The sequence below is a fragment of the Pelophylax lessonae genome (assembly GCF_965119305.1).
Source record: "Pelophylax lessonae genome assembly, chromosome: 4".
Taxonomy (NCBI): domain Eukaryota; kingdom Metazoa; phylum Chordata; class Amphibia; order Anura; family Ranidae; genus Pelophylax; species Pelophylax lessonae.
Genome location: NC_138771.1, coordinates 262,257,680 through 262,282,447, shown reverse-complemented (window position 1 = coordinate 262,282,447; position 24,768 = coordinate 262,257,680). Strand labels below are relative to the sequence as shown.

At 40.5% G+C, this 24,768-nt stretch overlaps 1 protein-coding gene across 1 annotated transcript in view; it reads right to left on the bottom strand.

The window, feature by feature from the left end:
* Positions 1–24,768, bottom strand: part of PTPRR (protein tyrosine phosphatase receptor type R) — a 269,586-nt gene that overhangs the window by 129,424 nt on the left and 115,394 nt on the right. The window contains exon 5 of the mRNA XM_082256719.1: positions 11,427–11,537. Coding sequence (XP_082112845.1) covers positions 11,427–11,537 — 111 coding nt within the window. The remainder of the gene's footprint in view (positions 1–11,426; positions 11,538–24,768) is intronic.

Sequence of the window (24,768 nt, the reverse complement as noted above, 5' to 3'; positions counted from 1 at the left end):
TGATGGGCTGGTGACAGGTACTCGGGTATTTTGATGGGCTGGTGACTGGCTCTTTACCCTGATCGGGGATGGGCTGTGTCAGAGTGACACGCCTAATCCCTGATCGCCGCGCTGCGTGCCCCCGGGGGCATGCGCGAGTTGACGGATTGAGAACAACACATGTGGTTGGCTGTGATGGGACACAGCCGGTCACGTGGTAAATAGCCATTTTTATTGGATCTTCATCCTGATCGGGGATGGGCTGTGTCCCGAGGGACACGCCTCATCCCGATCGCTGCGTGCCCCCGAGGAGAGGGAATGTTCCAGCCGATGTCATTTTACAATGCGCCGGTAGGGAGGGGGTTAATTGAAAATTTCACTTTAAGAGACAAGTCCAAAAACAGACATGAACCCAGTGAAAAGTCACCAAATAAATGTGCTGTGGGGATAAACCGTTATAAACAAATTAATATTTTAACACTATTAACCGGAAAACAACCAGAAATTTATGCATGGAAACGTTTACAATACAAAAAAACCCCCAAAGAACAACAAAAAAATAAATACATAAGAAATTCCTTCTAGTCAGTCATATCGTTCACACTTTAGCCATTCTGCATAACCAATGATTACCAGTTTTCAGCTAATTATGGTAGCATTATTTTTAAATAAAATAATGATTTTTAGGGAATACACAGCTGGACTAAAGGGAGATTTTATATAAGTGCAAATGGAAAACAGCTCATTAGGCACAATCCTTCTCTTGCTTAATCTGGGGTATATATTTATATACCAGTATATATTTAAAAAAAAAAACAATATATATACAGTGCCTTGCGAAAGTATTCGGCCCCCTTGAACTTTGCGACCTTTTGCCACATTTCAGGCTTCAAACATAAAGATATAAAACTGTAATTTTTTGTGAAGAATCAACAAGTGGGACACAATCATGAAGTGGAACGAAATTTATTGGATATTTCAAACTTTGTTAACAAATAAAAAACTGAAAAATTGGGCGTGCAAAATTATTCAGCCCCTTTACTTTCAGTGCAGCAAACTCTCTCCAGAAGTTCAGTGAGGATCTCTGAATGATCCAATGTTGACCTAAATGACTAATGATGATAAATAGAATCCACCTGTGTGTAATCAAGTCTCTGTATAAATGCACCTGTACTGTGATAGTCTCAGAGGTCCGTTTAAAGCGCAGAGAGCATCATGAAGAACAAGGAACACACCAGGCAGGTCTGAGATACTGTTGTAGAGAAGTTTAAAGCTGGATTTGGATACAAAAAGATTTCCCAAGCTTTAAACATCCCAAGGAGCACTGTGCAAGCGATAATAATGAAATGGAAGGAGTATCAGACCACTGCAAATCTACAAAGACCTGGCCGTCCCTCTAAACTTTCAGCTCATGCAAGGAGAAGACTGTCAGAGATGCAGTCAAGAGGCCCATGATCACTCTGGATTAACTGCAGAGATCTACAGCTGAGGTGGGAGACTCTGTCCATAGGACAACAATCAGTCGTATACTGCACAAATCTGGCCTTAATGGAAGAGTGTCAAGAAGAAAGCCATTTCTTAAAGATATCCATAAAAAGTGTCATTTAAAGTTTGCCACAAGCCACCTGGGAGACACACCAAACATGTGGAAGAAGGTGCTCTGGTCAGATGAAACCAAAATCAAACTTTTTGGCAACAATGAAAAATGTTATGTTTGGAGTAAAAGCAACATAGCTCCTCACCCTGAACACACCATCCCCACTGTCAAACATGGTGGTGGCAGCTTCATGGTTTGGGCCTGCTTTTCTTCAGCAGCGACAGGGAAGATGGTTAAAATTGATGGGAAGATGGATGGAGCCAAATACAGGACCATTCTGGAAGAAAACCTGATGGAGTCTGCAAAAGACCTGAGACTGGGACGGAGATTTGTCTTCCAACAAGACAATGATCCAAAACATAAAGCAAAATCTACAATGGAATGGTTCACAAATAAACATATCCAGGTGTTAGAATGGCCAAGTCAAAGTCCAGACCTGAATCCAATCGAGAATCTGTGGAAAGAACTGAAAACTGCTGTTCAAAAACGCTCTCCATCCAACCTCACTGAGCTCGAGCGGTTTTGCAAGGAGAAATGGGCAAAAATTCAGTCTCTCTATGTGCAAAACTGATAGAGACATACCCCAAGCGACTTACAGCTGTAATCGCAGCAAAAGGTGGCGCTACAAAGTATTAACTTAAGGGGGCTGAATAATTCTGCACGCCCAATTTTTCAGTTTTTTATTTGTTAAAAAAGTTTGAAATATCCAATAAATTTCATTCTACTTCATGATTGTGTCCCACTTGTTGTTGATTCTTCACAAAAAATTACAGTTTTATATCTTTGTTTGAAGCCTGAAACGTGGCAAAAGGTTGCAAAGTTCAAGGGGGCCGAATACTTTCGCAAGGCACTGTATATCACTCTGAACTTAATTCACATTTCACATAATGCAATCAGAGAACAAGTGTGGTATGCTGAATGCTTTTTTTGCAATTTGGTCAACATCCGGAGACATGACACCCATTGTGCTATTGTTATTTACCTCCCTGGTTTGGCATTCAGGTGCAGCAACATATAGGTTCACATTACGTTGCGGAGGACAAGAAGGCGGGAGGCATGTTAAGCTGTTCTGTCTTTAACACCTGAGTAAATATTTTGGTGAAAGCTTCCGTCTATACCTATGTCACATTACATAGGCTAGTATGTATTTGTAGTCTGCTTTCTATTTCTTTGTAAAGAGAAAGCTAGAACCGCCTACTGCATAACATCCAGTAATTAAAATCATCAAAATGTCAATGTTTTTGGTTCAAAAGGACCTAAGACTAGGTGACAATTGTGAAAAAAAAAAAATAATAATTATGAGGAAAAGCAAATAATCATATGGGAGCTGCACTTACAAAAAACATTTGAATGCAAGATATACAGTATACAAGAATTAAAACGTAGATACGTTCTGCTTTCCTTTAAAGTGGTTGAAAACCCACTTTGTTGACATTTACCTATAGGTAAGCCTATATTAAGGCTTACCTATAGGTGCTAGTAATATCTCCTAAACTTGCATCGTTTAGGAGATATTTACAGTGCATGCAGCCGATGACGTCATCAGCGCATGCGCTCTGAAGGAATGGCCACCCGTGCCGTTCCTTTAGAGCCCATTGCCGCGAGCGGCGGCTCCCGTGCGCATGCGCGGGAGTGATGTAATCGTGCCTCCGGCCAATCAGATGGCCGGAAGACACGAACATGGAAGCAGGGTGGCCGGATAATGTCGGCTGCTCTGTCGCTGAGCGGGTGGCACTGCGAGGGCTTAGTTTTAAGGTAAGTATTTCATAATGAGCTAGTATGTGATGCATACTAGCTCATTATGCCTTTGTCTTTACAGGTTTTTTTTTTCTCCTTTTTTTTTAGGGTTTACTTCCTCTTTAAGTGTGCAATCAATATCCAGTTCGGCTCCAAAACTATTTTTTTTGCTTTGTCGCATACATTTAAAAATCCAATTTTTTTGCAATAGGATGACATAAAGCCCCAGAATTATATATTTGCTGAAAGCAGAGGCCCTTTAGAATAAAAAGGTGATAGTTGCAATTTTTTGTTTCATGTGATATTTGTGCAACTGTTTATTAAATGCAGATTTTCCGAAAAAAATATAATAAAATGAATTTTAGTGTAAAACCATGCCACATAATATCCATTTTGGTTAAAGTATAAAAAATGAGGTTGCATTGAGTAAACAGATACCTAACATTCCATGTTTAACATTGCGTGCACCTGCGATATCACCAAAAACAATGGTGCCCAAAAATCATCATAGGTGTGGCTTTAAAAGCTGTTACAGCTCATCAATTTAGAATTAACTAGGAGCTCTTATGCTAGAATTATTGTTCTCACGCTGGCGTTCACGGCGATATGTCACATGTGTGGTGCGACTGTGGTTTACATACACATATGCACCTTAGGCCAGCGTTTGTATAGGGGGACAGGGGGTTTTTGCAATTTTATTTTTCATTTTAATATATTTTTTTATCATTTTATTTTATTTTTTTACTTTTATATTTATTTTTACGTGATTGCTGTCACAAGGTGTTAATAAACCCCTATGTGATAGCATTAGGCAGGTGACAGGTACTCTTTTTGGAGACATTAGGGATCGCCCCTGCCCTTCATACCATCTAACCAAGCACAGATCGGCTTGGTTAGATGTGTCTCCTGGCTGTACTTGCCAGGACAGTGTGCATATGAAACCAGAAGTGACATCACTTCTGGTTTTATTGTTTGCATGTGAGATCAAGGCATGGATTTGCCTCAGTCTCACTCACTCTCCCCCAGCGGCGTATGTGTTCCAGGGTGTTGGTAAGCACTGGACAGTTTGGGAACCATGGGAGGAGGGCAGTCCACCGGCAGAAAAGTGAGGGGGAGCGCGCGGCAAGGTCTGTGACAGTGGCTGGCAGCTACATAGTACACCCAAGGAGCTGAACTGGATGTCAATAACAATAATAATAATACTGATATAAATAATACAAAGTAAAAAAATTCACTGTACAGTAAATTTGATATGAACGTATTTGCGACAAAGTGCATCATACAATACAAAAGTCCATATTCAGTTGGTGTACAGTACTCATACCTACACACACTGGCCTAAATGACACCCCCTTTTGATGAAACGCGTTAGTGGGGCCTGGCAGGCTGACAGCAGGCCCTGATCTGTGTATTCACAGTAGTCATCAGTGTCTTTTATCAATACAGTTTTATCTATACTGGATTAAGCTATGTGTTTTGTCCTTTTCTTTCCTATGGTTCACATATGACATTGCTGAGGAAGGGACTTTTTATTTAGTGCGGAGGTCCGACAGTCTCAGTACAGTCTATGTGTGCTGATGACCTCATAACAGGAGATGTAAAGCTTCCAGTAAGAGGCTTGTGTGTATTTTAGTAGTTGTGGAACATTGAAGTTGCCACATGCGAAGACTGTACACCACTGCAGATGGACTTTTGTATTGCTGGATGCACTTTGTCACAAGAGTTTTTATGTCATTCTCAGAATGTTTTACTTGCTATTGTTTGCATTATTAATATTATTATTATTATTGATTGCACTTTTAAAGGGAAATGCAATGTATTTAGCTTTTAGTAGAACAAAAGTACCTAAACTGTAGCTTAAGCCTAGGTTTACACTACTGCTGCTGCATAACCATGCATTTGTCAGTGTGATTTTGCAGTGCATTTTTGTGTGCATTTTTAATACTTTTTGATGTTTCATGTGCTTATTTGTAGGCGGAGGAGACTAGACATGGGTGCATGCAATATTCAAATTCTAGTTATGGGGATAGCAGTTTGCCTCCTTAAAGAAAACAAACTTAGAGAGAAACTATATTGTATTTTTTTGTGATTTTAAGTTATTATTTGAGTGTATTCCGCAAAGTCTATTTATATTTTGAAACCCTTGCTCTGTTATATTTTTAGCATTGGTCTATATTTAAAGATGTTTAGCTAGTGCTATCACTGTGTTTCCTCCATTTTAATTGTTGAGATAAGATGTTAACCACATACACATGTTCTCCAATATGGTGTCCAGGGTTACGGAAAAGACATCTATAAATACTTTTAAAGGGGTGTCCACTCTCAGCAAATAAAAGCAATCTACATTAAGTGAACTACATTAAGTGGAGAAGGCTTAGCAGCTACAGAATCTTTAAAGTGTCTTTTAGACAATATAGATCTTTACAGTATATGATGGAAAGCAGTCATTGACAGTTAACAAATTTAGCCATGGTAGCAGGGGAGGACAGGGAATTTTTGCCTGGAAGGCAAACACCACCAACTGGCTCTGTTATGGCAGGCCAGATTCCTGGCTTTAGAAAATGTACCAAAGTGTAACGGGGTGTTGCAGTAATTGGTTCCCATGGAGAAAGGTGGGTGTTTTCTGAAAGAAAATTTCCTATTGTAACACACCTCTTTGCACTCTTTAGTATATATGTTAAATTATATGTAAAATAATTAAAGGAGAGAGTAATATACAGGCTGACCAAGGTGACTGCTACTGTATGAAAATGATTTGGCCTTGTGTAAATAAGATACTAAACAAAAAAACACCTAATAACCCCATTATCACAAATCCTTTTTATTCAGCTTCCATCAACAAATTCTGCAATTTTGCATTCTTCCACTACTGACTTTCTTTGAGGGTCTTGGCATTCGGTCACATAACATGGGTGGCAAAGAAAATTGGTGATAGAAGCCTGTGTAATTGCAGGCCTGAACAGAAAGTAGGTAACAATATTCTCTGGAGCTATCACTGACCCCAGGTCCCACTTTGATTAAATTCTGAATGAAATAGTAGCCTCCAGCCAATACAATATTAAACGTTGGGCTGGCTCTCCTCCTCTCTGGTGAAGCCATTCTCTCCATACCTGCCTACCAGTGCAATTCTAAATATTCTCTCTGGAATGTTGGATTACCCCATGCAGCCTCATCAGCAGAGAACTAGGAGTTTGAAAAAATGTCCACAGCGCTAGTTAGAGTATAAATCTTGTGACAATCAGTTTTGTTGGTTTCTGTTCATATATGGTCAGCCAACTGTGCCAAAACCATTGGAGCACCAAAAAACAAAAAACTTTAAGAATACTAGTCAACAAAATATAAAAACTCCCCACTGCTGCCATTCTTAGCTTCCTGGTATGTGTGCCGTGACCAAGTTTCATAGCTGAAAAACGTTAGCCACTGTTTTTTACTCGCTGACGTGCTATAATAAAGAATATAAGGATTTATAGAGTTGCAGGCTGTTCCCTTCGTTTGACTCACTTGTCTATTGGTGTTGAGAGAACATCTCAGGTTGTGCACCCAAAAGATGTCTTCCACTAACTCCTGATACTTTGCAGTCCCACTGTTCAGAGCGATGCACCTGCTGTCTGTGTGATATGTGTAAAGCTGGATACACACTATACAATTGTCTTTAGATTTTTTTCCTTTAGATTTACCAAAACCATATAATATGAGGTGAAACCTAAACACTTTCAATTTGTATGCCATCAGACAGGCCCTTGCACTTCATAGTTGAAGGTAAATCTAAAGGAATTCAAAAAACAAAAGTTGTATAGTGTGTATGCAGCTTAAGAAATCTCCTGCATAGCCAGGTTATTGAGCAGTTATAGTGTGCATGTGACTCCTTCTTAATTTACTAAAGGCAAATATACTGTGCTCTGCAAGTGCACTTTAAGTGCATTTACTCTAGATCTGAGGGGAAACTCTGAAATGAGCAGAAGCTCTGCTGGTTTCTATTATCCCAGCATGTACAAACAAAAATGCTGTTTTTTTTATTTTCCTTGCATGTGATTGAGAATTCTTAGCAAAGTGAAGTTTTACCTCATGTTCTAAGCTCTGGAGCAAGAGCGCAGTATATTTGCCTTTAGTAAATCAACCCCTATATGCGCTCCTGAATAGTGATGGAAGCAGGAGATGAGAGTAAAGCTGGCCATACACACATAGATCTTCTTTTGAATGAAAGACATCTAACATATTCCTCTATATATGTATATATATATATATATATATATATATATATATATATATATATATATGCTAAACGAAACAGAAAGACCTCCCCTTCTGGCTATTGTATTCTGACAGCTGGTACATGTGGCTGTCAGAATGGCTGATCAGTGACTACAGTTGATTAGAGACTAGAGTCCTTTTTGAGCTGAGAATTTTTTGCCCATCTCTTTCAACAAAAGTTGATTGAACATTTAACTTTTGGGTGGTGCCAACATGGGCACCCATAGGTGGTGATGTTTTTTCTTGAGGGACCTCTTACTAAGAACACTGTAACCTTTATTAGGATACTGCACACTTAACAATGATATAGGGATTAATAACAGCGATGGAGCCATGGAGTTTCTGTAAGTACAGAATTCAGAGTCCATATTTCTTAGCACGCTCTATTACAATATTGTTTAATTTCATCGTTGACTGGTTCCCTTTATATCTACAATGACAGCTCTTCTAACAAATGTGCTGCTTATACGCAATACACCTAGTCTCTGGTATGAAGTATTTTTATGTAATTTCTGCCTGATTGACAGTTAACAGCAAGATGCATGCTGAGACACAGATTAGCGTTCATTATGCCTGAGGTGAGTGCTTTTTTGTGCCTCTGCTCTTTTCTTAATGTAACTCATAAAAATGTGTTAAAGGGAGCCTATGGTCAATTAGATTCTTATGTTAAAAGTTAGTATTAATATTTACAGTTTACCTTTTTTTTTATTAATTTCTAATTTCTATACTGCTTACTAAACAGCAGACAGTTCCTTCCAGGAGAAATAGCAATCAATGCATTATGTTTTTAAGGGGAGAATTCTACCCATGGCCTGGGCTGCCTGTTGGGGAAAGTCAAGAAGAACAAAAGGCAGAGACAGTACAAATATTGCAGCTAGCCTTCTGATAACAACATTGCAAGATAACTGCAGTGGGCTGTAGGAGAAAAAAATCCATCCATTCTAAACATCACAGATGTATGAATTCCTGCTGATGGCTTTTGTATTCTGACAGCTGGCACCTGGAGCTGTCAAAATATACAGGCAGTGACTGCAGCAGATTGACTGTCATCATTCATAGGGTGACTTTTTTTCTGCTGGACTTCTTCAATTTCTTAATCAAAGTTTGTTGAGGTGGTTCGTGTTGGTAAGGCTTGAATTTCAACTGATTCATAGGAATCGGGAAGAAGTTTAGCCATGTATGTCCAGTTTAAGCCAAGCTGACTTTGCTTCCCCCAAAGAGGAGGGGAGACCAGGAACTCTGTCCTGTTACAACCATTTAGTAACTGATAACCAATGCATGTTGATGACTTAGGTTTTTGCTCAAGTCAGTCAATGTCACACTTGTGCTTTTCTTGCCAATAATTTAAATTTCATTGAAAATTAAACAATAAATTTGCTATTAATCATCTTAGTGTAAAAGTCAATATAATATGCTCTAATCTAGTTAGACACCAGAGCAGGTGTAATGAGGGGTATTAGACTACAATGCCTCCTCGAAATGATAGATGTGCCATCCTATGTATCATTCATATCGTTTCCTGTTATTTCCACAATTGTAATGGTACCCCATTCCAGTCAATTTTTGATGATGGATCTGAGACATGTATAGTGAAAAATGAGGACCAGTGCGCTACCCGAGGGGTTTGATATTAGCAAGCAGGCAATCACTAAATGGTGAACACGAAAAAGTTGCCAATCTGAATCGGTGTTCCCACCGTGAATGTGCAAGTGTATGGTGAACAAGATCGGCGCTAATTCAAAATAGGATCAAATGAGAAGTGAATGTGCTGAGAAACAGTGCTTAATCAAACACAATATAACAATAACTGAAAAAATCATACAATAACAATGGTGCTGTGAATAAATCCAATGTGAAACAGTTGAATAAATAGCTGCATTGGAGCAACTTGCAGCTATTTATTCAACTGTTTCACATTGGATTTGTTCACAGCACCATTGTTATTGTATGATTTTTTCAGTTATTGTTATATTGTGTTTGATTAAGCACTGATTTTGTTTCTCAGCACATTCACTTCTCATTTGATCCTATTTTGAATTAGCGCCAATCTTGTTCACCATACACTGAGACATGTATAGTTGTCAACTTGCCAAAATAGGACCATTTATTCATCTTATGGTTATGATATATGACAATTATATATAATTACTACATTTTCATTATTTAGAATGTATTTTTTGCATTTAAGGTGCTGTGAAACAATTACCATTAACCTAAAAATTTTACTGAACAATATTTGGGGTTAAAATTTTAATGCAATATGTATATAATGATTGAGGTGGTACATTGGCTTAGAGGTTAGCGCTTGCAGCAATCAGGTGTTGTTGGTTTGAATCTTGGCCAGAACACTATCTGTGTGGAATTTAAATGTTTGCATGGGCTTCCTCTAGGTACTCTGGTAGGGTAACTGGTCCTAGTATATGTGTACAAGTTGTCAGTCCCAAGCTCATAAATTAGGGAAGGTTGAGGAAAGACCAGGCAACATACCTCGAAAAAAAGTCACCAAGACAACTAAAAGTCCACATTCTATAAACTTAGCGATGTATGGCTTTGCTCATGTGAAGGTTTTAATCATTAGTCATGTATCATAATTATGCACATTCAGAATAGCATTACAGTCATACAGACCAGTGAGTGGCACATATAGAAAGGTTTGGCGTATAAGAGACTCTCTGGGTCGCTTTGAGAAGCTCTAGGGGACTGCCTATCCATAGCCAACAGAAGTATTCTGAAACAGTATAAACAGTATATTAACTATATTCTTTAATTTTAATGTCACACTTCTACAAGCTGCAAATATTCACTGTAGAGAAAAGCCAACACTCTGCTGAAGACTCATATCAAAAGTTCATTATTAAAATAAGCAGGTAAATGAACACATGATCAAGATGCAAATGCATTTCACCTGAAAAAGCCTGAAACATGAGCTATTTTTCAGCCGAAATGCATAAATATCTTAATCAAGTGTTGTTTGTCAATTTTAATAATGCATTTTTTGATATTGATCTTCAGCAGAGTGCCTGCTTTTCTCTATAGTGGATGGTCAGTAACGGACTATCAGGAGTCCAGCTGCTGCACAAGCATCCTGCAAGGTGGGATATCATGAGTAGGTTGCACATACTCATTTTTTTTTCGTAAATTGCAAACATGTAATAAACTATAATTGTAACTAGTAAATCAGTCCTAATTTTACAACTATGAACATTTCAAATACTATCAACAACATAAATAAAAAAAAATAAATAAATAAATAAATATGTATTAATATATGAGTCATTTTATGTGATTTAAATATTTTAACACACAGACATCTAAATTTACACTACGCTCTTTGCATAAGGGTATATGATTTTTGCGCCTTTTATTAAGATAAAAAAAAAACACTAAAGCTGTCATGGCATATTTTGCTGGACACTACCCGTTAATGATCAATACTGTAATTGATCCTTGTTTAAAAACGAATGTAAATTTGCCAACCTGATATATTTTAATATTTTGCTAAACCACTAAAGCATGAAAAAGTTTTAGTATTCCTAATATTCCTTATATCCGACAATTTTAAACTACAAAGAGCAGCATTCAAATTATTATAACCAATCAGAAATCTTCTTTTTCTGTTCTGATTGCTAAACAGATGCAAACTTAAATCTTATTGCTTACTTAGGGATAAATAAAATGTTTAAAACGCTATGTTGCCAAATAAGACAATGCGGACAGCTCATCAAAAGAAACCAATCTACTTCTGTTATAGGTTAGTTCATTGAAGCATGTATAGTTTGCATTACACATTTAATGTAACAGTTTGACAGCATAGGACAACGTATATTAATACACATGTTTTTAATATGGATTTAGGACTCACCATTAAGCATGTGACGATAATGACAAATGTGCTGAGGAAGATAATAATAGTGTAAAAACCTTCTTTGGTCCATATTTTATCAGCTTCGTGCTGTCCATGCAGTACATTTTTCTTAAAGGTAAAGAAAAAAAAAAAGAAGGATTTAAGGACAACGCAGAAGTAACAACGTCCAGCACTCACTTAAACGTATAGAAAGGTGTACAGTCAACAGAGGCTCGAATGATTTCTGTTAGACCTACGCATGTTTAAAAGTCTCTTTAATGCTAAAATAATCTTCCCACACATGTATTATGGTCAGATCTAACTAAAGCAAACATAGTTAATGTTTTTCTTGGAAATCACCTTGCCCATGTAGTAGGTGGGGGCTGATCACCTGTCTGCAGAGGAAAGAGTTAAGAAGACTAATGTTTCATTTTTCCTTCTCGGCCCCTCCTCTATACACCCACACACTGGTGAAGTACATGTAACCCTGCCCGTCTTCCTACAGGTAGAAATGAAGTAATAAGCACAAAGGTTTGTGGAACTTGAACTATTTGGATTGCAGTCATTTGTGGTTATTATGTTCTTTACACATTCCGTCCACATGTTATGCCTTTGGTTTTCATACAAATTAGACCTCATAGTATCCACAATCCAAGAGCAACTATTAGATCACTGGAAGCACAAACATACTTTGCTGGGTTCTACAAATTGTAAAATATTAGGATTTATGCGTGTGAGTAGGAGACAAGCTGATTATTACTCCTTGCTGCAACAACATACACAAAGTAACATGCAGAAAAGATGCAGAAACATCGCTAAATCATTTTATTTGAAAGGATTAATGCTTTCTGACATACTGCAGATTACTAATAAAAAAATAAAAAAATGTCTAGATGAATTTTTACATTGCATTCATTTGGTCAGATTTACTAAAGAAGTAGCAGCTGCTCGCTTAGCAAACTGAATGTTCTATTTGTAAAGTGGATGGTCCAATAGCTTTTTAACCACTTTAGCCCCGGAAGATTTATCCTCAATTATGACCAGGCCCTTTTTTGCTATACAACACTGCGTTACTTTAACTGACAATTGCGCGGTCATGCGACACTGTAGCCAAACAAAATGTATGTAATTTGTTTTCCCCCACAAGTAGAGCTTTCTTTTGGTGGTATTTGATCACCTCTGCACTATTTTTTGTTTTTTTTTTTGTTTTTTTTTGCGCTATAAACTGAAAAAGACCGACAAGTTTAAAAAAAAAAAAAAGTTATATTTTTTAATTTCTGCTATAATCATATAAACATATCCAATAAAAAAAGTATAAGGCTCGGTTCACATATATGCGATGCGGGAAGGCTGCGAATTCGCAGCCTGTTCCCGCATCGCACACGCACCCCCGGCAGTTCACACTTCCATATGCGATACGCTGGGGGTGTCAATGTAATCTTAACGACACCCCCAGTTTGATCGCATATCGCAGTGCGATCGTGCAGTTCGCACAGGATCGGATCGCACAAGTGTGAACCGCTGTGCGATCCGATCCTGATGCGGGTGCAAAAATGCCTCCTGTGCGTGTTTGCTGCGGAAGCGATGCGAATTTAGCCATACAGTTTGTATGGCTAAACTCGCACCGCACAGCTGATCGCATGTAATGTCGGAGCAGTGCGCTCTGACATTACATGCGAACCCCGCACACGCACAAGTGTGAACCGGGGCTTAAACATCAAATTTCTTCATATAATTTAGGCCAATATACATTCTGCTACATAATTTGGTATAAAAGAATCCCAATGAGCATATATTGATTGGTTTGTGCAAAATTTATAGCATGTACAAACTATGGGATATATTTATTGAATTGTTATTTATTTATTTATTACAAGTAATGGCAGCGATCAGCGATTTACAGCGGTACTGCAATATTGTGGCAGAAAAATTGGACATCAACTGTACTAATGACACTGGCTGGGAAGGGGTTACATTAGGGGTGATCAAGGGGTTAACTGTGTCCCTTGCTAGTGTTTTACTGTAGTGTGGAAGGTGCTTTTACTAGGTGAAGGCATAGAACCATGTCCGTGTTTTGCAGGAACGCAGAATCAATGCCTTCCCTACTGACAGAATGGCAATCTGCCTTGTTTACATAGGCAGTTTGCCAATATGCCTGTGTACCAAACGATCAGTGGGTGCCATTGGAGATTAGGCCTGTGGGACCCACTGATCCGCTCCCGCTGTGTAGAATCTTAGTGGGATCCAGCCACCAGCAGCGCACACTAGCGAAGCACGGTCACGTATATATATATATATATATATATATGTGATCCTGCGCAACGCGGCAGCCCTGTAGCAGTATAACTACTATAGGGTGGTGGGCAAGTGGTTAAACAAGATGAAGCTGTGCTCACTTTGAATACCTGATCATATGCAAGGTAAAAAAAAAATATATATTTTTGCTTGCACTTGATCAGATAATTTTAATTGAACACAGTTTTACTGCATTAATTAAAGATCACCTTTACCAAAAAAACTGCCAATGCAGATAAGGGACATCTGTGGATAAAAACTAAGTTTTGACCAAAATGAAATAATGCCCTTGATATAGGTGTAGACCATTTACAGACCTCATTTCGTGACTAGAAAACTTCCAGGATGTTGCTAGTACATTGCTAAGAGAGGCCCAGCTATTACTATTTATCTTTACCAGCACAGGAGTGAGCTCTTTCTATGATTCAAACCCCCTCACATGCATTTTCTCACCCCTGATGTAGTAGCTCTGAGATCAGTGTTTGAGAGCTCACGTCTATGTTGGTGAAGGTGAACAGTAATAGCTGGGCCTTCCTTAGAAACATCCTAGCAACGTCCTAAGAGTGTTCTAGTCAGGCTTCCTGAGGTATGTAAATGGCCTACACCTGTAGCAAGTGGCTAAGTGGTTAGCACTTACACCTAGCAGCACTAGGGTCATCGGTTCAAATCCAAACCACGGCACTACCTTCACAGAGTTTTCATGTTCTCCCTCTGCCTTTGTAGGTTTCATTCCACATTCCAAAGGTAGGTTAATTGGTTTCTGTATGAGTTAGGGACCCTTAGATTGTAAGCTCCTTGAGGGTAATGACCGATGTGAATGTACAATATATATGTAAAGCGCTGCATAAATTGACAGCGCTATATAAGTACCTATATTAAAAAAACCTTAGTCAAAGCTACACAATTTGTTTTTATCTACAGACGCCCCTTACCTACATTTAGGCAGTTTTTTGGTAAAGAGGAACTAATCCTTTAAGCTAGGCAGCTCCATAGATATCCTATGAAATATCACTCTCCTGAAGAAGTGAACGTTGGTTCACGAAACGTGTTGAGTCTTGGGATACCAACCGGCTATTTGTATATGTCTATATGGTATTATGTACTTACTTACTTACTTGCTATTCCTTGTTATGCCTTATGGAATTTTATTCATGATCTTAATATTTGTATATGAATAAAAAAATATATATATATATATTTACAAGAAATTGCTGATGTCCCATGAGCAATTCTTTGGTTGAGAGGTTTCATTATTGGGGATTAAGCTGGAACCTTCCTTCATCCTAGCCAGGCCTCTTTTCTTATGTCTAGGGGAGACAGGCTTGCTGGCAATATGAGTATAAGTGGGGAGAGGGGGAGCACACTGTCACTTTTCCCTGAATTTGCAAAGTGACAGTGGCTCGTTAAAGCTGAATTCCAGGAATTCAGCCACTAACATCTGCTGGCATTCATTGGACTTAACTCCTAGTAATCCAGAACATTAGAGAAAGAGGCTGAATTCTTGGAGTTCTTGGAGTTTCAATTTACATACTATGTCTGAGCGCCACTTAACAGCTAGAGTGCCAGGGCTGTGAGCTTGGACTTTTACCCTAGCTGCTAACAAGAAACAAAACTGATTAATTTATAATTGTGCAAAACTTTCAGTTTCTCTGTTAAAACCAACTGTTTGCTAACTTCCTATTTCATAATGTGCTTTCATATTTGGCTAACAACGGTTATTCTGAAATATGTATTTGCATATATTTTACATTCCTTGCAGATATTTAATCCCAATAACCTTTATGTCTACTAACTTGAATGTAAGGCGATACAGTCAGCTGGATAGAACTATCATTGTTCTAAATTAGAACATCAGAAGTAAATTCAGGTTAGTTGTTATGGTCAGAACCTCAGTTTTTCTTTTCCTCCAGTTTTCATGAATGCTCAGTATAAAGTAACAATTGCAAACATGCTGTTATCAGTGTTCACTGTCTTAATGTACTGTAAACATGTAACTTCCATGTAACTTCATTCACTGAATAATTGGATGTTTGTCTTACCGTAAAATCCTTTTCTCTAAAGTTCATTGACGGACGCAGTCTCTGTTCTTCTTAACAGTAGGTTTATACTGCCCCTACAGGAGTAGAACACTAGGCAGAAAAAAAGTTCTGGCTGCGTCTATGGGCAGTCCCAGGAGGTATACTCCCTCTCTCTGCTGTAGGATGTCAATTTTGTAACAAAGCAGTGTCAGAGAAAACAATGCCAACCCAACTTCAAAAAAGAGGGGCGTGTACTGCGTCCATCAATGAACTTCAGAGAAAAGGATTTTACGGTAAGACAAAAATCCAGTTTTCTCTATTGTTCATTGACGGACGCAGTCTCTGTTCTTCTTAACAGTATTGACGTCCCAAAGCAGTGCCATAAAACATGAGGGGTGGGAACACCAGAAAATAATTCCCCAATGCTGAACCATAGCCAACCAGGCAACATAGAACTCATCAGGACAACAAGATGAGACACACCTGAAAAACATTAAACACCCTCAAGGGTGACAAAAACCCCCTTAAATGGCAGCCTGCAAAACTTTGCGGCCAAAGGAGGCATCTGCAGATGCCAGCACATCCACCTTATAAAACTTTGTAAAGGTAAGTACAGACAACCAGGTAGCCGCCTTGCAAACCTGAACCACAGATGCCTGATGGCGAAAGGCCCAGAAAGCACTAAGCGCCAGAGTAGAATGCACCTTAACAAGGAAAGGTGGAACCTGACCCTTAATTGAATAAGCCTGCACAACTGTCTGCCTAACCCATCTGTAAATAGTTGCAGCAGATGCATGCAGCCCTTTCTTTGGTCCATCCGTGAGTACAAAGAGCGAATCTGACTTCCGAAAAGACTCAGTAGTCGCCAAGTACATCCTGATTGCCCGAACCACATCCAAAGTATGCAGTGCAATTTCTTTAGGATGTTTAGGCTTAGGACACAAGGAGGGTAGCACAATGTCCTCATTTTAGTGGAAACTGGAAACCACCTTCGGAAGGAAGGACGGATCCGGACGAAGCACCACTTTATCCCTGTGAATCACCAGATAGGGAGAACGACAGGACAACACCGCCAGTTCCAACACCCTGCGTGCAGAATTAATAGCCACCAAGAATGCCACCTTCTGGGATAAGGTAAGCATGGGAATCTCCCAAATATTTTCAAAGGGAGGTTTATGGAGAACCAACAACACCAAATTAAGATCCCAAGGTGGCAACGGAGATCGCACTGGAGGTGCCAAGTGTCGCGCCCCCTGAATAAAGTTAAGCACCAGGCAATGGGATGCTAATGGCCTTTGTAAGAAAATTGCCAAGGCTGAAACCTGACCCTTGATAGTACTTTTGATCAACTCCCCGTTGAAGGAAGGTCATGATCCGAGCCACCAAATAGCGAGGTACAAACCCCAAGAGACTCACACCATGCAATATAGGACTTCCACGTACTATGATAGATCTTTCTAGAAGTCGCTTTTCTCGCTTTAAGCAGAGTGGGAATCACTGCAGCAGACAATCCCCTGTCCTTCAGCACCTGGCTTTCAACAGTCAAGCCGTCACAGCCAGTGACTGTAAAACAGGATGGAAGATTGGCCCTTGAGACAGTAGATCCTCCCTGAGAGGAAGACTATAAGGAACATCTGCGACTAGCCTGACCAGGTCGACGTACCACACACAGCGAGGCCAATCCAGAGCCACAAGGATGACCAGAATCCCTTCTGCCTCGATCCTGCGAAGAAGTTTTGGCAGCAACTTGAGAGGGGCGAAGGCATACATTAGCTGATACTGACCCCACGGAGCCACCAGCGCGTTTGTGGCATCTGCCAGAGGGTCCCGAGAGTGGGCCACAAACCTCTGCACTTTCCTGTTGATCTGAGATGCCACTTCTGAGAACAGATCCACTTCTGGAGTGCCCCAATGAAGGCATCACTGTTGGAACACCGCCGGATGGAGAGACCATTCCCCTTGATCCAAAGTCTGCCGACGGAGGTAGTCCGTCTGCCAATTTTCCACTCCTGGAATGTGAACGGCGGAGAGAGCTGGAACAAAGCGTTTCGCCCACCGAAGGATGCCTGCCACCTCCTAGGCAGCAAGGTCACTTCTGGTGCCCCCTTGGTGATTGATATAAGCCACGGCCGTGGCATTGTCCAATTGAATGCGCACTGGACAGCCCTGAAGGTACTTCATCCAGTGGTCTAGGCAAAGTTCGATCGCTCTCAGCTCCAGAACATTGATCGGTAACCTGGATTCTTCCAGGGACCAGAGCCCTTGAGCAGAAAGCTTGCCCAAAACACCTTGCCGCCTGGACAGACTGGCATCTGTGGTGACAACTGTCCAATATAGGGGGAGGAAGGATTTTCCTTGTTTGAGCGTCGGGGACCGAAGCCACCATATCAGGGACCCCCTGGTAACCTGGCTCAGCTGGATCTGGTTGTCCAGGGAATTTGGATCTTTGTTCCATTTGAGAAGGATTTCGTGTGGAATTGGACCGCCATGAAGGACGACACCATTAGTCCCAGAACTCTCATAGAAGTCCGAAGGGAACGACCATTTACTGGACAGCAATAGCTGAATCTCAGTCTGGCGTTTTTGAAGTTTGTCCGCAGGAAGAAACACCTTGAATGAGGACGAGTCCAACGTCAGACCCAGATAATCCAGTCTCATGGAAGGGACCAGGGAAGATTTCTGAAGGTTCAGAATCCACCCAAACTCCTCCAGACTTCTCATGGTGATCACTAAGTTTGTCACCAGCTCCGTGAGAGACTATGCATGGAGAAGCAGATCGTCCAGGTAACCCAGGACCGATATCCCCCGCTGGCGTAACAACACCAGGACCGGAGCCCACACCTTTTTGAAGACGAGCAGAGGTGAGACCAAAGGGTAACACCACAAACTGATAGTGATCCTCCCCCACAGCAAAATGCAGAAACCATTGATGTCCTGCACATATTGGGATGTGAAGGTAGGCATCTTTGATGTCTATGGAGGCCAGGAAATCCCCCTGATGTAGGGAAGCCACCACCGTGCGAACGGACTCCATCTTGAATCTGATGCACCTTGCCTTCCTTCCTGGGGACCGTAAACAGGTTTGAGTAAAAGCCCTGAAAGAGTTCCAAATATGGAAGCGGAACTATTACTCCTTGTTGTAACAGAGCCTGTAAGTGATCCGGGGACAGTTGCGCATTGGAAGTGAAGAACCGGCGGGCGCCATCTCCTGACAGAACCCCTCTCCACTGAAGTGGGGGGGCTGTCAGCCAATAGGAACACTGCGACGCGGACCTAGACCCAGTCGCATGCGACCTGGTGAGACGTCTCCATCCGGTGGGACTATGTCGTGGCCGACCTCGCGCAGAGCTGGGGTCTGCGCATGCACATTGGCTGGCTAAGGTGACCACTGGGTCTATATATCAAGCCCGTCGCCCAGTCCAGCTTAGTTGATTGTAGATCTCACAGGAAAAAATACGTATATAAAAAACTATCCAGAAAAAAACTTTTGCCATGACAGCAAGGAACTAGGTCCTTACTCCTGACTAGGCAGAAAAAAACTGACATCCTATAGCAGAGAGAGGGAGTATACCTCCTGAGACTACCCATAGGCATAGCCAGAACTTTTTTCTCCATAGTGTCCTACTCCTGTAGGGGGCAGTATAACCCTACTGTAAAGAAGAACAGAGACTGTGTCCATCAATGAATGATAGAGAAATTATATTCAGTAGTCTACCTTTAATTAAAAACATCACAAAGCATTGACGTGGTCTTAACAGGCACCTAATGATGGCACCTAATGATGGCCACACATTCAGACTTTGTTGATCTCTAAGATCAGTAGATTGTGTACATCTGTGTAGTGTGATTATTTAGCTATACACTGTGTAGTGTGATCGTTTAGCTGTACATCTGTGTAGTGTGATTGTTTAGCTGTACACTGTGTAGCGTGATTGTTTATCTCTACACTGTGTAGTGTGATTGTTTAGCTGTAAATCTGTGTAGTGTGATTGTTTAGCTGTACGCTGTGTAGTGTGATTGTTTATCTGTACATTGTGTAGTGTGATTGTTTAGCTGTACATCTGTGTAGTGTGATTGTTTAGCTGTACACTGTGTAGTGTGAGTGTTTAGCTGTACACTGTGTAGTGTGATTGTTTAGCTGTACATCTGTGTAGTGTGATTGTTTAGCTGTACACTGTGTAGTGTGAGTGTTTAGCTGTACACTGTGTAGTGTGATTGTTTAGCTGTACACTGTGTAGTGTGATTGTTTAGCTGTAAATCTGTGTAGTGTGATTGTTTAGCTGTACACTGTGTAGTGTGATTGTTTAGCTGTACACTGTGTAGTGTGATTATTTAGCTGTACATCTGTGTAGTGTGATTGTTTACCTGTACACTGTGTAGTGTGATCGTTTAGCTGTACACTGTGTAGTGGTACACTGTGTAGTGTGATTGATTAGCTGTACATCTGTGTAGTGTGATTGTTTAGCTGTACATCTGTGTGGCGTGATTGTTTAGCTGTATACTGTGTAGTGTGATTGTTTAGCTGTACATCTGTGTGGTGTGATCGTTTAGCTGTACACTGTGTAGTGTGATTGATTAGCTGTACATCTGTGTGGTGTTATCGTTTAGCTGTACACTGTGTAGTGTGATTGTTTAACTGTACATCTATGTAGTGTGATTGTTTAGCTGTACATCTGTGTGGCGTGATTGTTTAGCTGTACACTGTGTAGTGTGATTGATTAGCTGTACATCTGTGTAGCGTGATTGTTTAGCTGAACACTGTGTAGTGGTACACTGTGTAGTGTGATTGAATAGCTTTACCTCTGTGTAGTGTGATTGTTTAGCTGACTGGATGCAATTGTAACAAATTGTTTAGGTACGACCTCACCGTACAGGGTTTGGTAATCATTGTTGATCTAGAACAGCCATTCTCAAACATTTTACACCAAAGGAACCCCTAAAATAGCTTTTGAGTCTCAGGGAACCTCTGCTAAAATGAAGTAAGTGATAAGTGGGGAAATGCCTCTGTTGATCAGTAAGAAGAACGCAACCCTGAAACTGGCGATCATAATGCCACCTTTACAGACAGCCTTTAAAGATCTTAGATGTCATGCCACTGGCTCTGACAAGTGCCATTGACCCTGGAACTGTGTAGGCCACATTGAATAGGAGATCAGCTAGTCACACCTAAAGGAAACCCTAGAAATCTCTGAAGGAACCCTATGCTTCCACATAGCACTGGCTGAGAATGGCTGATCTAGAAAATCAAATATGACACAAAATCTGACTTTGTAGCCAATTTTACACTTTGCAAAATCTTTCACCCTGGCTGGCACCTCTCCATTTTACCTTTGTGGGGGTTTTCTTGTTTCATAGTGCAAAACAGAATCTCCTAGCCCTAACGCTATGTCTAACAATAGTTTATTATATTAGCTGGTATTTATGTGGCATTTTCATTAAAAACTCCTGGATTCAATAATATCTCACACAGTCATGTATTTTTGTTTTACTTTTTTAACTCATTCCATAAAGTAAGTGGAATCATAAAATGTTAAAGAAATGGAATACAATGTGATTAAAAAAGCTTTAGAACAGCTATTTTAAAATGCTTCCCAGGGCATACTAATCTTTTTGAGTACTTGAAAAATGAATTCATGTAGGGAATAGATGCTTGACAAACACTAGATTTTTTATTTTTTTTTTATCATAAGCGTAGCTGCAAAAAAGAACAGCAGCATCTGTACGTTTTGTTTGAGGATTGAAAGTAAAGTAAAACTAAAGGGGTGCAAATATATATATGTATGTGTTGAGTCCGAGTTTCAGCAGCAGAGTAGAAAGTCACTGGCAAAATGTACGATGGTTGCTTTTCAAGAAACTGCATAAACCCACATTCTATGGAACTCTTGGATTCCCTTCTGATGCTATAAGTTTGTTATAATGATATATAAGAATACATTGGAGTTGGAACATAAATGCTCAGGAAAACTGCTCAGAGATATTGATGTTGTACTTTCTATATGGCCCACATAGAGCAGGTTGTTTACTGGTTTTGAGTGTTTGGCACCACTGAGTACAGATTAAGAAAAACTAGAACCAAACTAGAGTAATGAGGAAAGACAACAAAAGTAAAAAAGGTAAGGTACCAAGATAGAGCTATAACAGGAACAGAGGAGATAGCTCAGGAGCAGAGAATGCACTGAGACCCAGGTAAGACCATTGCTGCTACTATCCATATGTTAATGGTATTCCCTCAGTCATCCCCAAACTGGAGGGCTCAGAAAGGCAGGTACATCACATCCATTCTCTGAGCATCCCCACCATTACAAAACTACAGTTCCCATGATTCCATGACAATAATATTTGTGAATGGCAAGGATTACAGAGTGAGGTCACAGATGTCTCCTGGCCTGTCTCTCAAAAAACACAATGGGAGTGGGCAGGCAAGTTGCAACTACATAGAGTAGCAGCGTGATGACGTCTGCTTGCTCTAATCTATAACTACTGAGGGGAAGTTACAAGACTCATGGCAAGAGGAAAAGCAAGGATCTCAGCCACCGGTCGTGTAAAAGGAAATCAAGGTGACAGAGCATGATTGAGCACTGATTCAAAGCAAGATTTAAAAGAGGCACAGAGTGTGTATGAAAAAAGCTAGATGTCAGGTAAGAAGCAGTCTTTTATATTTTCTAAGAATAGTCCAGCCCAGAGTTTAGTTTTAAAGTAGAATTTTGTTTTTTCATTTTTTGATAGAGTAAGGGAGGGTTATAACCCCTGACAGCTTTTTTTTCCCACCATCTATGTCCCATTGAGGAGATTTCCCTTCACTTCCTGTCCCATAACCAAACAGGAAGTGAGAGGAAATCCCTGCAAATTTCAAGGAATTCCCTGGGGACCCCTGGGTTATCAAAACTAGTGTCCCCTTTGGAAGATTTCCCCTCTATTACTTATCTGGGGACAACCCAAAATTTACGATTTTCTTTTACTTTTACTTTCAATGATAATGCTAAACAGCACCAATAGAGAGGGTCAATCTCCTTAACGGGGGTTACAGAAAGCAATAAAAACCTGACAGGGGTTCTAATCCCTCTCCACTCTATCCAAAATTAAAAATAAGTTTTGCCTTCAGTTATACTTTAAGTGCCGGTTCACACTAGGTCGCTCTGACTTCGGGGGGACTTGCACGTATAATGCACATATAATGAATGTCTATACAAGTCGCTCCGAGGTCGCCCCGAAGTAGTACAGGACCCTTTTTCTAAGTCGGAGCGACTTGTGTCGCTCCTATTAGAACGGGTCCTGTAGCACTGCTGACAAGTCGCCTGACAAGTCGCGGTAGTGTGAATGGACACTAATTAAATTTTACATTTTCTCTATTGCTAAAATTGAATCATTGTATACAGGCCCTCCTTAACAACCAGGTTCTGTTCCAGCGACCAGGTCATTAAACTAATTGGTCATTAAACAAGGAGCCATAAGTAATCAATGTACTGTACAGTTTTCTGAAAAAAAGGTCTAAAACACAAAACTCCAACTCAATAACGTTGTTTAAATTTGCATAAGTACAGAACACAAAAATATAAACAAAAATCCTGTACTGTATTGTACTGTACAATACAATGATTTATAGTGCCCAAAACTGTATTGTACTGTACAATACAATGATTTATAGTGCCCAAAAAGTAAAAGTAAGAGCTAGTCGTAAGTCCGAGCAGTCGTTAAACAGGTAAGTCGTTAAACGAGGAGAGTCTGTACTTTATTTTGTAAATGTAAGCTAACTGTTAACAGGGCCGGATCTAGTCAAAGAAGAGACAAGCAAGAGAGTGGCACTTGAGTTTCATTACATACACATACCTGTATATCTTTTGATCTAAAGTTAGCAGAGTTTTAGGCTGAGGCCAATGATTTTCCAGGATGTAAAATTGGTATACCACATTAAAACAAGAAGGAAATACCTCTGAATGTTCTAATTTCCAGTTTCACTTGAAACTCAAAACAGTTACTCTCTGAGGGCCAGTCTGAATGGGCTTCTGTTCACTATGGAAATGGTAAATTAGCTGAAGCAGATCAAACACGGATAAGAAGACGGTCAACTGCACCTGTGATTTTAGAAGTGTCTCAAACTGATGACAAAAGCATGCAGTATTTGCCTCTTCGACACAGGCCCTAAGGCCCCTTTCACACGGGTTTTCTGATCAGGTCCGCCTGTCAGTTTTTCAGGCGGACCTGATCGGACACTCCATGCACCCCTATGGAGCGGCGGATGTCAGTGGTGATATGTCCGCTGACACTTGCTGCTGTCCGATCCATCTGTCTGGAGGATCGGATTGGATCAAATGAAAACGGACAGGCGGTCCATTATCATCCAATCTCCCATAGAGGAGAGTGGGGATCTGACAGCACCGTCTCTGCAAAGTAAGTGAAGACGGACCTGTCATCAGCCTGCTCAGCGGGGATCGGTAGATTGATCCCCCACTGAGCAAAACAGAGTCCGCCTGGCGGAAAGCACGTGTGAAAGGCCCTAATTGTAATAGTCACTAATAGACTCTCCACCTTAAAGTGGCTGTAAATTCAGAAGGTTTTTTATCTTAATGCATTCTATGCTTTAAGATAAAAAGCCTTCTGTGTGCAGCAGCTCCCCTCAGCCCCCTTATACTTACCTGAGCCCATCTCTATCCAGCGATATCCATGACAGTCTCAGCCGTTCAGAGACTTCCGCTTCCAGCAGTGGAATCATTGGCTCCCGCTGCTGTCAATCAAAATCAGTTAGCCAATGAGGAGAGAGAGGGGTGGGGCCAGGCTGTAGCTCCATGCCTGAATGGATACACGGAGCTATGACTCGGCTCAGGTGCCCCCATAGCAAACTGCTTGCTGTGGGGGCACTCAAAGGGAAATTGGGGTAAGAAACCAGAAGAAGGACCCAAGAAGAGGAGGATCCAGGCGGCTCTGTGCAAAACCATCTGCACAGAGGAGGTAAGTATAACATGTTTGTTATTGTTATTGAAAAAAAAACCAGGACTTTACAATCACCTTAACCTCTTGCTGACTGCCCGCCGCAGATACTGGGCTATTAG